This window comes from Ambystoma mexicanum, chromosome 5q, assembly GCF_040938575.1.
Source record: "Ambystoma mexicanum isolate Mex_15411 chromosome 5q, UKY_AmexF1_1, whole genome shotgun sequence".
Classification (NCBI taxonomy): domain Eukaryota; kingdom Metazoa; phylum Chordata; class Amphibia; order Caudata; family Ambystomatidae; genus Ambystoma; species Ambystoma mexicanum.
In genome coordinates, this window is record NC_090933.1 from 522,004,935 (window position 1) to 522,020,487 (window position 15,553).

Below are 15,553 nucleotides of genomic sequence, written 5' to 3' on the forward strand. Positions count from 1 at the left end.
TGACAAATCCCAATATGCCCTCTTTCCAGGATGGATAAGCGCCCCTAATGCAGATATCTCTCCAATAGCCTTCCTTCTTAGATAGTCCTGAAAACTTGAGGGTCTGACCAGGTGAAATATTTGCCTTTAATTATTCCTGTGGTTGGTGGCTTTTTTGTTTGTTTGTTTAATATTTCTTTACACTGGCACTTTCAACCCGGATCTGCTTTGCGCTTTTGACAAATTGTGGGTAGTCTGGAAGGGGGGTGGGATGTCTTGTTATTGCGGCTTCATTCACACTATGTCTCCGCAATCAGTGCCTCAGAAGCCTGTCGTGCTTCCTCTGGATGATTCAGGAAATACTTGTCTCTTACAATTTTGAAAGCTTGGGCAAATGGGTAGGTCCATCTATATTTTACACCTTTGCCACTCAACCAGGATGTTAGTTATCCCCATTCTCCTTGTCTGAATAAGGTCAATGATGATGAGCGCTGGAATAACAGAATATTTTAGCCCTCAGTCCTAAAGGCGTTTTACCTCTGTTTTTTCTTAAAAGTCTGTCTTAACCTTTGAATATATGACATCACACTACTATTGACCCTGGACCTGAAGCCATCCTTCTAGCACCATGGGACTTTTGAATTGCCAATTGCCAATGAGCCCAATCCTGAAAGAGGTCTTCGACTATAGCCTTAAAGAGTATCTCCACTTCCTCTGGGGATCTCCCCCTACACCTCTGGGACACCCAAGATATGGAAGTTTAACTTTATTCTTGGTTTTCAGAATCCTTAAGTGTACATTCAAGCACCCCTGATCGTGTTTTCATCTCTGAGAATCTAGCCTCTTCTTTAAGTACCAAAGAGTCGAGAGAGAGTTATTTTTTGCCAAGAACTCAAAACCCGCCTTCTCCCTTTTCTACCCTACCTTTAAATTCTCATATGGAGGACTGTTTCTGCAGGACTCGGATATACAATAATAGATACTTTTGGTATCTTGCTTGGTGTCCCAGATAGTTCTGCTCTGGCTGGGGTGCAGTCACTCCTGTTCGTTTCCTCACCATAATTCGCTCAGCTCCAGCAGGACCATTGGAATGGCAAAATCCTTTAGTCTCTGTTATCAAGGTGTCCGCAGATCAGCAGTTCCCATGAAGGGTCAGTGACCTACTACTCACAAGTGATGCTGTTCTCTGCCAGTCATGTACTCTGCCACTTCGTAGTGACCAGCTGTCTGCAGTGATGGCTGGCCACTGTTGCGTGAAGATCTCACTCGTGCTGCTCCCAGTGCCCACTAACACACCTCTTTGTTCAGCTCAATCCTCTTTTTAAAAGCTGCCTGGCGTGCCCTGGGGTCTTTTGGGTTGCTACAAACCACTGAGTGCCTTATATTTAAGGGGGTGGTTGGGGCACAAAAACAGAGGCTGGGGACAGAACTACAGTAGTAGACAGCCATGATTGCTGTGCCCTCTAGCAGTATCACAGAGCCTTTGTTTATTAAATCGCCCTCTTGCCTATTCCGTTTCAACAGTAAAGAGTGATGGATGATAGGTTTGAAATAAATCACAACCACTAGCATTGCTCTTGGATACCCACAAACCATTGGTTTTTTTTGCACATGATTCCATCAAACAAGTGGAAAGGCCATATGCCGACCACAGCTTGGTCTCAACTCAGAAGGGGATTTCTAAGCCGAACTGCTCGATCACATCTATTCTTCATGATACCAAAAGCAAGTCCAGACACGTTTCAGCTTAATAGTCCCAAAGAGGTGTAGCTTTGGTCTCAAGGCGCATCAGGCTGATAGTATCTGTGCTTATATCAATAATAGCCTACACTCCCCTTCCCCCCTGAAGCACTCTCTTGTGAACCCTCTTCTCAAGAAACCCTCAGCCGACCCCTCCTGCCCAGCTAACTATCACCCAACCTCCATCACTCCTTTCATGGGCAAACACCTGGAAAAGCTAGCCATCTCCCAGCTTAATCTTCACACTGAATCTGTTGGTTGTCTCAATGACCATCAGTCTGGCTTGAGAGCAGCCAGAAGCACAGAAACTGCTCTCCTGAACATCCGTGAAGACCTGCTCTCTAACCTTGATTCTAATCTCCCCTCTGTCCTCATCTTACTCGATCTCTCTTCTGCCTTTGACACGTTGAACCATGCCATCCTGCTCAACCTTCTCCGTGGTAACCTGGGTATCACCGATCAGGCCCTGGCGGGCTGATCTCGTTCCTCTCTGATCGACCCTCTCAGGTCCAACTTGGGTCCTTCCTTTGCGCTATCTCACTCTCTACTTGTGGTGTACCCCAGGGGTCTAACCTCTCTCCCTGACCAACCAATACCTGAAACCTCTCGCCCACTGCATTGCTGCTCTCTGCTCCAACTTTCAGTGCTATGCGGATGACACTCAGCACGTTTTCAGGCTCCCCTCTGCCACCTATTCTCCTTCTCTCATCTCTGGCTGTCTGTCTGCTATCCAGGAGCCGCCAACGATCTCTGCCTTAATGCCAGTGAGATGGAGATTCTCCTCATCGGCACACCTACACCCTCCTTTCCTGTCACTCTCTGGCCGGCCTCCCTTGTCCCTCTTCCTGCTCCCACCTATGATGCTAAGAACCTCAGGGTCATCTTCGACTCCACACTCTCCTTTTCGCCTCACATCTCTGACGTCTCTAAGAAGTCAAACTACCAACTGCACCTCCTCAGAGGTATTCTTCCTTTCCTCTCCTTCCTCCAAAAGCTCACTGTCTCTAGAGCTCTGGTTTTCTCCTTTTTCTAAATCTGCCTGCTTCTACTCTCCGCCCTCTGCAAAACATCCAGAATAGGACTGCAAGACTTGTCCTTGGCCTCAAGCCCAGGGATTGTATCTCTCCAGCACTGAACTCTCTGCATTGGCTCCCAGTAGCTGCATTGTCCACAAGGTCTTCTGGGGCCTGGGTCCTCAATACCTCCAACTCTCTCTTCGTAAATACCTTCCTATTCGAGCTCTTCACTCCTCCACCTCCCCCAGGGTCAGTCGCTTCTCCAAGCAACGTGTTGGTGGTAGATCTCTTTCTTCACTTGGGCCTCCCTTTGGAACAGCCTCCCTGCCTCTCTGAAGCTCGAGGAGAACCATCTCCGGTTCTGAAAGCACCTCAAGACCGTCCGCTTTGCTTTTGCCTTCTCTCTTTCTCTCCCCAGCTGATTTCCTGTTGATACTGCACTGGTCACCTGGCTACCCTCTGATTTCGGGCCCAGGTCCCTACCCGCCCAGTTGCACACCTGCACTGCCTCCCGGCAACCCTTGCACTTGGGTCTGTATCTGTAACCCTACAGTCCCCCTACCTGCACTTTTGGAAACCTTCTTTCTGGATTTACCCTTGCACCAGCCACCTACTGGCCGCACTTCTTGTTATTGTTTTGATCCCATGTACAGCACTGCCCCCTCCCCTTCCCCCTGGCACTTTTCCCCCTCCCGCCTCCCCTGCACTTGCGCAATCTCAATGTCACTTGGCCTAGTAAGATCATTGTCTCTGTTCCTCCCTCTGTTCCACCTTCCTTGCCTCGTCGCGCCTTGAAACACTTGCGTATAGGCGCGTTACAAATGCCATATCATATATCATAATAGGCATAAAAAGAAGCATCTTTTCTAGAACGTAATAGGCATAAGAAGTATCTTTGCTGAATAAAGTGTTTGGGGGAAATTCTGCCGGGGTCGGCCGGGCCGTCCGTAGACCTCCGGGCAGGGAGGCCCCAACTCCTCCCGTATATCCCAAAAGAGATAGAGTATGAGACACACGCAAGAAGCAAGGTGACTCTGCTGTTTATTAGACAAAACGGCAGGGATGGGTCAAGGATCGTACGCGTCCGTCCTGACACACACACACACACTCGTGGGGCTCGCAGGCCCTTTTTACCTTAGTATGACGCGCTACTTGCGTCACCTTAGAAAGTTTAGCAAAAAACCTATTTCCACTCTGGATTGGTTACTCGAGTGGTAGGGTTAGTATAGCATACATATAGAGAACGGTGTTAGTGGTTGAGGGTTAGTCAGGTGGTATACTTGGGTTGTCCCTTCAAATTGATACATGAAAATTGTTACATGGAGACCTCTGAGGATTGGTCAATGTTAATGGCGTCAGTGATAAGAGCCCCATGTTCTGATTGGTCCACACACGAGCCTCCCAGTCAGGGACCATCGCTGTTCCCAGCTCGCGGTGCACCTGTCATTTGCAACAATGTTTCACTATGGGTAGGTGTAAACAATGTGAGGATTTATTCATATGTTGGGAGGTCGACTACTCCCACTGCTGCAGATGTCCAATGAGTCTTTTAATTGTATCTGCCTGTGTCTTGAAACGTGGGATTCAGACGTCTCCTTCCTCCTGGGCTTGGCATCCTGTCAGGTTTGGCTTTGTCACGTGAGGTGGGACCGTGTTTGAGGCAAAATTCAGCATAATTAATATTGTTTTTCCCACTGTGTGCCTGGTTTATCTTGCAGGTGCGACCTTGGCGTCGGCTTGCGGCGTGCAAAATTGCAACATCGTGCCCTTGGGGGTGTGCTTTCGCCGGGCTCATTCTGCAGGGTCAGCAACCGAGCTCTTACTCATTCAATGTTCATGGAAGCTTTTGCTTGCGGCCTACTTGGGCCTGGTGCATAGGTGGAACCGTTTGAGGCAGAGCGCTTTAGATTACGGTATCATATTGCTCTATCCTCAGTATCGTGTCTCCGTTATATTCTTCATTATGGTACATGGTTCTTAGAAGAAGCGTGAGCAAGCCTTTTTAGATAAGTTCATTATGCGTCTTGCGTTTCTGCATTTTGAGAGCCTATGTGGAAAATAATAAAGATGCACGTCCGTGGGTATGTCTGTCGCCTACGTCATAGCACTGAGTATGTTCTTCGTGTGGGAGTGTCCGGTGTGCATGTTTGCACAGGTGTGCTGACCGTTGGCTAGGTTGTCATGGCATCTCTAACGACGTGTAGGTTTAGTCGAGTTGATCCATGCCGCAGGTGTCGGCATGGACAGGGCGGGCTGCTGGGCAGGTAGGTGGGCACATCCGTATGTTCCTGTACCAGGGTATTTGGTCGTCTGGTAGATAGGCAAACTCCTCTCGTGGCGGGTGTCTAGGCCGTGATCCTCTAGGCCAAGCGCGAGAGGGGAAGGGCGGGAGCCTGTTCTTCCATTCTCCCACTTCAAAAGTGTTAAAGTGTGAAGATTATCTAGTCACATTTTTGTTCTTCTTTTCTTGTGAAGGGCTCTGTACCAGTGTGTGTGTGTGTGTGTGCATATATATATATATATATATATATATAGTTGAATTAATCTTTGATTAGACTATCTGAAGAATTAAAGGAGATCGTTTTACTTCTTAATGTGATCCATAATGTAATAAGTGTTATTTATCCATAAAACAGTGTTAGATGAGGCCTGCCTTACTATGACTTTAGCAAGAGATCTTTGTGGTGGAGGAATCCAAGGTATTTAATGTATTTGGCTGGGTTGGGATGGACAGAGGCGTTAATACCATGTGTGGAGACTTGACCAGTGACTAGCCACTACCTTTTTGGTGGGTTTAGTTGGAGCTAGTAGGCAGCATGCGAGGAGTGATTTGGGTTGGCAGTGCTTTCTGCCAAGTCTGAGGAGGATTTGGGAGTCATCTGTGTATATGTGGTCATTAAAGAAAATGGTAACGATTGAAGAGGAGAGGGATAAGGGTGTGCCTTGAGGAACCATGCAGGTAATTTGAAAAAGAGGACAGAAGAAAAGAGAGTAACATGTTTTTGTGATCTGTTTTTCACATAGAAAGATATACAATTTAGGGCATTTTGGAGACCAGCTTGGAGCTGAGTACATTCAAGTAGAATTTGGTCATTGGTGGTGTTGGAAGCATAATCGAGGTCTACGTGGACTAGTGTATAGACCCACTGCCATCCTGAGCTGTCCAAAAGGATACAAAGAAAGATTGCGTTGCAACCAGTGTGCATGCGCACCTACATAGTGTTGGGGATAGTGTTGCTTTTGAGCTACCTTTCAACATATTCAGGCAACAATAACCTCAGTGTTCTTGGCAGGTAAAAAGCAGTTAAGATTGGTCATTCGGTGGAGAGGGTCCTAAAATTCAGGCCGTGTTTATGTAACAAATTCAAAGATAATCGCTTCTTTCAGGGGAATACGACTGCTAAGAGGAGAGAGTGGTTCATAATACTCACAGGGTAGTGAGAGATCACAGACTGAGAGCTTTTGCTGACCAGATGCGTGAACTTGCATTTACAGAATAAAGATTAAAATTGAATCGGGGGAGCTGTGGGAGAAAGGAGTGGCTTGATGGTGGAGTGGATGCCTGGGAATGTTTAAGGACTCAATTGTGAGAGGGTCACCACTTGATTATAGATCTCGCACAGCAAGGAGATGTTGGTTTGATGGAAGAGTGAGGGCTTGTTGCAAAGGTTTTTGAGTGTTGTGTAAAGAAGAGGTTTAGATAGCTAAGACAGTATAGTACTTTAAAGAGTTAAGCACAGAAACCTTTCACATCAAGGATGCGGCAGTAGAAAAAGGCTGTTTTAGCTTGGCTGATGGCTGATCTGAAAAATATGCACTGAGTGAGATAGGCAGGCTTCTATTGTGGAAGGGGGATCACCGGCATTGTTCAAGATTTCTTTCTTTTGTTCTTCTCGTTTTGTAAGGGAGGGTTAAACTGTTTTGCCGAGAGATATTGTTGGACATATTTTGAGGTTTTGTGGTGGAAGAACTCATTACAGCGGGGTGCACAGGCAAGTGTGAAGGGATTCAATTGCGGCTGCTGTTCGGAGACATTGGGTGATCACTGAGGTTTTGGGAGATAAGTTTCCATTGATGATATTTATTTCTGAGAGCTTGATGGAGATATGCTGTTAGCATAGAGTATTGGATTTTTAATAGAACACCCAAGTGATTGGACCATAAAATGGGTGTAGCTTTAGAAATCGAAGTATTGCCAGTCTGAGCAAATTTGGGATTGAGAGTGTCGGGGGGGGGGGGGAATTCTGCCGGGGTCGGCCGGGCCGTCCGCAGACCTCCGGGCAGGGAGGACCCAACTCCTCCCGTAATCCCAAAAGAGATAGAGTATGAGACACACGCAAGAAGCAAGGTGACTCTGCTGTTTATTAGACAAAAACGGCAGGGATGGGTCAAGGATCGTACGCGTCCGTCCTGACACACACACAATCGTAGGGCTCGCAGGCCCTTTTTACCTTAGTATGACGCGCTACTTGCGTCACCTTGGAAAGTTAGAAAAAAACCTATCGCCACTCTTAATTGGTTGCTCGAGTGGTAGGGTTAGTATAGCATACGTATAGAGAACAATATTAGTGGACAAGGGTTAGTCAGGTGATATATCTTGGTTGTCCCTACAATTAGATACATGAGAATTGTTACATGAAGACCCCTGATGATTGGTTAATGTTAATGGCGTCAGTGATAAGAGCCCCATGTTCTGATTGGTGCGCCCGCGAGCTTCCCAGCCCGGGACCATCGCTGTTCCCAGCTCTCGGTGTACCTGTTATTTGCAACAATGTTTCACTATGAGTACGTGCAGACAATGTGAGGACTTATTCATAAGCTGGAAGGCCGACTACTCCCACTGTCGCAGATGTCCATTGAGCCTTTTAATTGTATCTGCCTATGTCTTGTAACGAGGGATCCAGACGCCTTCTTCTTCCTGGGCTTGGCATCCTGTCAGGTTCGGCTTGGTCACGTGAGGTGGGACCGTGTTTGAGGCAGAATTCTGCACAATTAATATTGTTTTTCCACTATGTGCCTGGTTTAATTTGCAGGTGTGACTTTAACGTTGGTGTGCGGCGTGCGAGGTTGCAACATCGTGCCCTTGATGGTCTGCTTTCGGAATGTGGGTTTGCAACATTGCGACCTTGGCTGTTTGCTTTCGCCGGGCTCATTCTGCAGGATCAGCAACCTGACTCTTGTTCCTTTAACGTCCATGGAAGCTCTTGCTTGCGGCCTACTTAGGCCTGGTGTATAGATGGAACCGTTTGGTGCACAGGCGCTTTAGGTTATAGTACCATATTGTCTTATGACCAGTATCGTGTCTTCATTATATTTCTCATTGTGGCACCTGGTTTTAGGAGAAGCGTAAGCAAGCTTTTTAGATGGGTTCATGATGCGTCTTGCGTTTCTGCATTTTGAGAGCCTATGTGGAAAATAATAAAGATGCACATCCGTGAGTATGTCTGTCGCCTACGTCATAGCACTGAGTATATTCTTCGTGTAGATTGGTGCGGGAGTGTCCAGTGTGTATATTTGCACAGGTGTGCTGACCGTTGGCTAGGTCGTCATGGCATCTCTAATGACGTGTAGGTTTTAGTCTAGTTGATCCGTGCCGCAGGTGTCGGCATGGGCAGGGCGGGCTGCTGGGCAGGCAGATGGACACATCTGTATGTTCCTGTACCAGGGTATTTGGTCGTCTGGTAGATGGGCAAACTCTTCTCGTGGCGGGTGCCTGGGCCGTGACCCTTTAGGCCAAGCGCGAGAGGTGAAGGACGGGAGCCTGGTCTTCCATTCTCCCACTTCAAGAGCAACACCTTGGCACTATGATGGCCAAGCAACATTTAGCGAGAGACTTGGGGGGCCTTATGGTAAGGTTGTACATTGCTTGGCTCATGGTTTGTTTCTACCAGGAATTCATGTTACTGAGCACAATGCTATTTGAGGGTGGCAAAAGGTGGAATTGGGTTTCGTAGGATGGTATACCAAGAGCATGTTGCAGCATTCTCAACAAATTCAACCATGTAACACCAGCCTTAAACTCCCCTGAATGGTTTTCAATTGAGAACAGAATTTCCATCAAAGTGTTGTGCCCACCTACAATGGTCCTGAAAAAGAAAATCATTAATGGAAATTAGTACCCGGCGAGGGACAAAGATTGAAACATGCTATCTCATTGACCTTCGCTAGGTCGTTACCAGCCTAACAAAGCCTTACCTTCGAACATGGAACCGACATCAAGCGAAATACATTTGCGGCCTGTCAGGACGCGAACGAGACCCCTGGTAGATGCAATTGCACTCCATGACAAGTTGAAGAAAGACCTGATTTGACCCTCCTGGCACCGAGATTCATGCCAGCTCACTCCTTTGGGAGTCGAATGATCCAACCCCCCCTTGTCCTTGCTTTTCCAAATATCCCGGTTGGATGATTCTTCGCCCACTCTGCTATAACACAAGTCACCAGTTGGTAACACCCACCATTGTGATCAGGAATGATTTCCTGTGTCATGAAGATGGCTGGGTTATGAGATGCGGCTAGATTACCCAGCCGAACCTCGAGTAGACACCTTTTTCACAAGCTCCATTGGACAACAAAAGCTGGACAGCCCTATATGAAGTTTGTGGTGATTCATTGTATCAGAATAGACATTTGATACATGCCAGTATCTGATTACTACGTGAATTTGATGTCAATGTAGCACTTTGCACTTTAGGTCAATTTTCATGACCTATCTTATTTATAAATTGTCTTTTAGCGTTTTGGCACTGTATGAATGAATAATGTATGGGAGTGAGTGTGGCTTGGATTGAATGGTTTGGATATTGGCTACAGATGAATGTGTGTGTTCAATTCGCAATAACTGTAGAACTACGGATTTAGCAATGTATTTTAAATGAATGATTTTTTATTTATTGTGTCTTTTTCTATGTATAAATACAATAAAGAATGCTGTGATAATAATTGAAGGTTTGCTACATTAGAGTATCTAGTAAATGCTGTGAGATACCTTTTGGTATACACGCTGTTTGTGTACTTGACAAAGCCTTAGCTGCACTTGTTCTGCGTCCCTCTATGTTCCTTCCATTTCCGTGTCTTGCTTCCATGGAAAGGGCGATTCCCTTCTCCCCATTCCCTAGCAGCCGTTTTCTGTATTTACTTGTTTTATTTGTTTTTAATGGCCACCATGGAAAGGGAGGAGGGAACACTTATAGTCCCGCCTCTCTGTTCCATCTTTTTTTCTTTATTTTTTTCAGTTGTGAAACACTGATGCCATCTCACAACTTAAAAAAAGACTTTATTAGTAACCCAGTCTTACTGGTTGGAGTACTAATAACAGTAAACCCCTCAAAAGAAATAACAGTAAACCCCTCGCTGGGGGTGGGCTGGTTGGGGAGGCATTACTGTTTCAGGTAATTCCCTGGGACCTGAAGCGGTAATGCCCCCACACACACTCTCAGCTCGGGGCTTATTGCTTAAATCTGTTATGGCACAGGGTCCAACGTTTTAGAATGGCAGAATATGTACCGATTAAAGATAAGTGCTTCCAATCCGGAGTGAAGAAGAAACCGCTTAAAGAAAGCTAGATTTACGATCGGTTTTCACCTGCCGTAGAGCTCTCGCAGGCTTTATACCACTCGCACTTAACTAGAGCAATTCAGGCACCCCTTATAGGCCACCCAATTCTCTTAATGGACTGCTAATAGCCTGTTTTGTATAATTTAGGTTTTGTGTTTTTACTTCATTGTGTTCCTACTTATTGCACATCCCTGTTCTACCTGTTAAATGTTGTACTCCCATGTATGCCGATCAAGGTAAGTGCCTGAAAGTGACGAAAACGTACTTGTGGCACTTTCATAAATCACTTCAAATAAAAAACGATTCATTATTGCTGGTGGTACATTTTAAGTTTCAGTATTTGAAGTATGAGTTAGGGCGAGAAGTTAATTCAGGTAGAGTGCAGAGCAGCAGGTGAAAGAGAGTTTTCAGCCAGTGGACTTTATCTGTAGACAGAGAAATTCAGAGCAAATTGCACCAAGTAAAGCATTACCATTATACTCTTCGATTACCAGGAGACATAGGCAATAGCTTATTGTTTATTTCTTTGAGTTCGCTGACTTGATGTTTGCCAACCATTTGTTCTTATTTTATTTTAAAGGGCACCTGGACTTTTTAATCTGATAGACAGTTTGTGGCCTCCATTAACACCTATAAAAATTCATGGCCAAAGTCAAGACAAGATGGAGGTATGTGTTTCAAGTGAAACAGGGGGGCGGGGGGTCTGGGAATCTCTCTACCAGCATGAACACTGGAGAGGAGCGCCTGCTACCTTTTTTGAAATGTTTTTCAAGTGAAATCTTTCTACTGTGGCCTTTATCAACGTTCAATTTTGCGACCTGTTAATGTACACATACTGTGCTATATACTCTCTCGATCATGTAGAGTATACGTTCAAATATGCATTAAGATATGTAAGGTTGTATTCAAGTTGACACTACCAGAATCGATGCAGACAATTATTTGAGATGTCGCCCTGTAATGTCACTATAAATGAACCTCTTTGTAGTAACTTAATTGTGATATGCAACGGTTCTCTTTTGCTTCATCTCTTGGATGCTCTTGGCACCGGGTAGAATAACGAGAACAACGAGGTTTATATTAAAAGTAACAATGAAGACAGGAACTCGCACCACAACCCCAAAGGTTCATCAGTATGGCTGAAATGAGGCAAATTAGAAGTGTGGGGGACTTCCTGCATGTCAAAAGCCGCATTCTGTAAAAAGACACAATAATATATATATACATGGGGAAAACGTGCGTGTGTGTCTGTTGGAAATGTTCAGCATACTTGCCAATATGCTAAAAACCTGAAATGTGCCATGTAGGTAGGTTCCAGGGTGTAGACAACGTAAAAAGTATAAAAGATAAGCGGTGTGCAATGCAGTTCGTTTTGAACCCTCCAAAAAGGAGCATTGGAACAACCATTTGGTGGTTTACTTACTATGGTTCAAATATCTAGGTTTGCGCCCATTGTTAATGCTTTTTCATTAATATTTGGGATTTTAGTAATGCATATACTCCTACGTCCCATCCCCTTTCCTCCATACTGTATGGGCATCCCTTGCTAGGGATGGGAAACGCTACCTTTTTCACCAGAAAAACCTGTCTTTCCCTTTAAATTTAGATGCACATGGGGGTGAGGCTCCGGGAGTATGCACTCCCATTACTCAGCACACTGGCGCCACTCCCCAGTCCTCTTTTCCATGTCGACGGGAGCGGATTGATTTCACCAAGCTCCTGGGTTAGGCCTCTGGCCTTGTAATTCCAAGCGCTCTTCCACAGGATTTCTTTCCCTTTTTTCTTCCATAGTGAATTGTTGAGAATTTAAGGTACTCTGTCCCCTGATGCCACGCTCCTCCCTGGCGAATGTCGACGACCGTGGGATTCAGCAGGTGTCTGACCTGTGATGGTTCCTTCCCCACGTCGGATCCAGAGGCGCTCTGCCTCAAGTGCCTTGGTCCAGACCACGGCTGGAATGGCTGCTTGGATTACCCAACGTTCGTTCAAAGAACTGCCTGGCCAGTTGTAGGGAGCTGTTTGCAAGATCACCACCAGAGAACCTAAAGGAGTATGTCAAGAGGGAAGACCAGGGCAAAGGTAGGTGCTCTGTTCTCCTCTGCACCCCGCAAAGGGCGACTCCTTACCTGGGAAGTGTTGAAGCAGGAGGGGCCTTCCAGGCCCTAAGACCAGCCAGGGGACTGAGGCTCGAGGAACTACCGACCATCTGGCTGAGGTGTCCACGGACCCTCTCGGTCCCACCGCAGAGTGGTTGCACGGCTCTGGCACATGGGATCTCCCTCAGGGGCTCTGCTCTGACACCGGGCTCAAACCCAAGTGGGCACCTAAACACGTTACAAGCGCTAGCAGCGCCATGGCTGAGGGCACTCCACCTCCCAGGTACCTACCTAAGGTTCAGGGAAGGTCTGAGCCTTCTCAATCAAGCGCACAGGCGAAGGCTGCTCCCAGTACACCGGTCGGCATGCAGAAAGCACGTGGCGCAGTACAAGACAAAATGGCTGCCCGGCCAGACAAAATGGCAGCTCTTCCAGGGCCTTCACATTCCAAGGCGCCTGTATCGGAGTGCACGTCAAGGTGGCATTGGTCAACGCCAGTCACATGGTCCACCTCATATCCAACTGCATCCGTATAAGGGCGATTCTCGGACCCTAGCTATGCCAGACTAGTGGCGGCGAGAGCACAGCACCAGGTACAGGTCCAAGGACCCGCTCCCACGCCCACAGGCTCCTCACCAATTTGTGAGGACAGGTTCTTTGAGAAGTTCCTCACCCTCTTGAGATCCCCTCAAATGGGCACTATACTCAGAGGGGTCATCCAGGAATGCTCCCTCTTGTACTGCCTCAACCTCCTGTAATTTAGTTTTCTTCTAGATACTTGGTCCTCCGACGCCACGCTCCGCCCCGGCACATGTCGACTTTAACGAGCTTCAGCAGGTGTCCAGCCTGCGAGGGGCTCTTCCCCACAAAAGACACCGACGTCCTTTGCCTCTGCTGCCTTGGCCCCGACCACGGCTGGGAAGGCTGCTCCGCATGCGATTCCTTGGCTCCTCTGGCACTGAAAAACAGACTGGCTAGGTGGAGGGAGCTCTTCTAGACGTCGCCTCTGAAGGACCTCAAGAACTTTGTCAAACTTCGTTCGACGTCAAAGACAAGGCCTCTATTCTCCATAGCACCCCGCAAGGACAACTCCTTTCCTAAGAAGCGCCCGACCAGGAGGTTATCAGGTAATATGATCCCCACCATTAATATCGCCATACATATGGTCGTGGGGTAAGGCCATAGGCGATATTATTAGTGGGGATAATTTACGGGGTTACTGGAACCGGGGTTTGCCGGGTGTCCCGCGGTCCATTAAAAAAATTATGCGGGTTGCGGGGTGTCCCCCGCAGGTTCCATGGCTTAATATTGCCGCAGAAATATGGTGATATTCTTGTATGGTGATATTTTTGCGGGATATGAACACATGGAACCACCGGGAGGGGCCTACCGGCTCTAGTACCAGCGCACATACTGAGGCTAATCCAGCTAGCGGCCTTACGGCTGAGGGGTCTCCTGATCCTTCTGGTATCGGTGCAGAGGGACCGCGGGGTTCTTATATCGGGGTTACTCCCGGGCGGCCACACCCTAGTACCGGCATCATGTCAGAGGAGGCGCCTGCACACAGCACTACTGGCAGTTCTGCTGAGGGCATTACGCCTTCCAGGCCCCGGCCTGAGGTGCGGGATAGACCTTATGCTCCAACATCAAGCATCTTGGACGGGGCTGATTCCAGCGCGCCGGGCACCACGACTCCGGCACATGGCAAGCAGCTCGACAAAATGGCTGCCGCGCCAGACAAAATGGCCGCTTGTGCGATACCTCCTCTAGCAGAGCGTGTCGAAGAACGAGTTACAAGGTGGGACTGTGGTCAACCAGGTACGTGGCCTGCAGCTTATCCATCAGCAGCACAGGGCTGGTCCCCCTGCATGCCAGACAGAGTGTGCCCTGGCCCCAGCAGCCCGTGGCCACTCCGTCAAAATCTCCTGCCACCTCCTCAGCCTCCGAAGACAAGTTCTTCGAAAGGTTTCTGGTGCTGATGCGAACAGCCCAGATGGGGTCTATCAGGGACATGCTCCCTCAGGTCACCCCACCGGTACCATTAGTTATTCCTCCAATGGCTCTTGTGCCTCAAGCCCCAGCGCTGCCCTCTCTTCCTTTGCCGGCTCCTGCACCGGCCCCCATGCCTCTGGCAATACAGGTGGTTCCACAGGCTCCGGTTCTCACACCGCAGCCGACAGCGCCCAGTACCTCTCCACCAGTTCTGGATTCTCCGAGCACTCAGGTGGACACAGACGAGGAGGAGGACCCCAACACGCCATTGTCAGCGAGGGCCTTCCACAAACACCTTGCATCCCTGGCGGATTATCTGGGCCTTCCTCAGCCCAAGGTTGATCAGCCTGAGGAGGGGGTCCTGGCAGAAGCCCTCACGCTAAGGCCCCCCTCCAAGACGGGGATCCCGATGCAGAAGGAAGTTGTCGCCCTGGCCAAGAAGGGGTGGCTCAAGCCGCACTTGGCACATGTCAGTCGGCGCCTCAACGCCAAGTACAGGCAGCTAGAGGGGGATACACTCTTGCTTTTGGCTCATCCGCAGCCGCACTCCTCAGTGATCGCAGTGGCGTCACTCTATTCTAAGCCTCAGTCGTCCTCGGCCACCTCGTCCTTGCCACTGCTAGGCAAGGAGGAGACGATCTTGGAGGCGTACGGGAAAAAGTTGTACTCCAACCCCTCCCTGCACCAGCATCAAGCCAACGCTGATGCCATGCTGGCAGCTGCTAACCAAAGGCTCTGGTGGGAAATCGCAGACTTCCTCGTGGAACTCCCGCCCCAAAACCAGACTTGCTTCAAAGCGGGACTAGGAGAAGCCAGGCTGGTAGCGTCCAACATCATGGAGTCCTCAGTGGCCCATATCGATACCTCTGGCCGGGCCATCTGCCTCGCCACGGATATGAGAAGGATGGCCTGGCTCCGTGCTACTAAGTTCATTCCCGACGTCCAGGAACGCATATTGGACCTTCCATTTGTGGGTAGTGACCTCTTCCACTCCTCCACGGATGAAGAATTATATAAAAAGAACAACAGCTCACAGACCGCTAAGTCTGTCTAGTCTTACAAAGGCCATGCCCAGGGCGTACACCCAGTCCAATCCACGCTCCGATGAGGCGCGGGTGTTTGGAGGAGGGTTCCCAGGCTTCCAGGAACAGAGGAGGTCCAGACAACCTGACT

The 15,553-nt window shown here is 48.3% G+C and overlaps 1 protein-coding gene across 2 annotated transcripts in view; it reads left to right on the forward strand.

Annotated features, from left to right (window-relative positions):
* SPIDR (scaffold protein involved in DNA repair) overlaps positions 1-15,553 on the forward strand; it is a 3,076,965-nt gene that overhangs the window by 2,642,780 nt on the left and 418,632 nt on the right. For both annotated transcript variants that reach the window (XM_069621022.1, XM_069621023.1), the window contains one exon: positions 10,873-10,960. In XM_069621022.1, the coding sequence (XP_069477123.1) occupies positions 10,873-10,960 (88 nt within the window). The remainder of the gene's footprint in view (positions 1-10,872; positions 10,961-15,553) is intronic.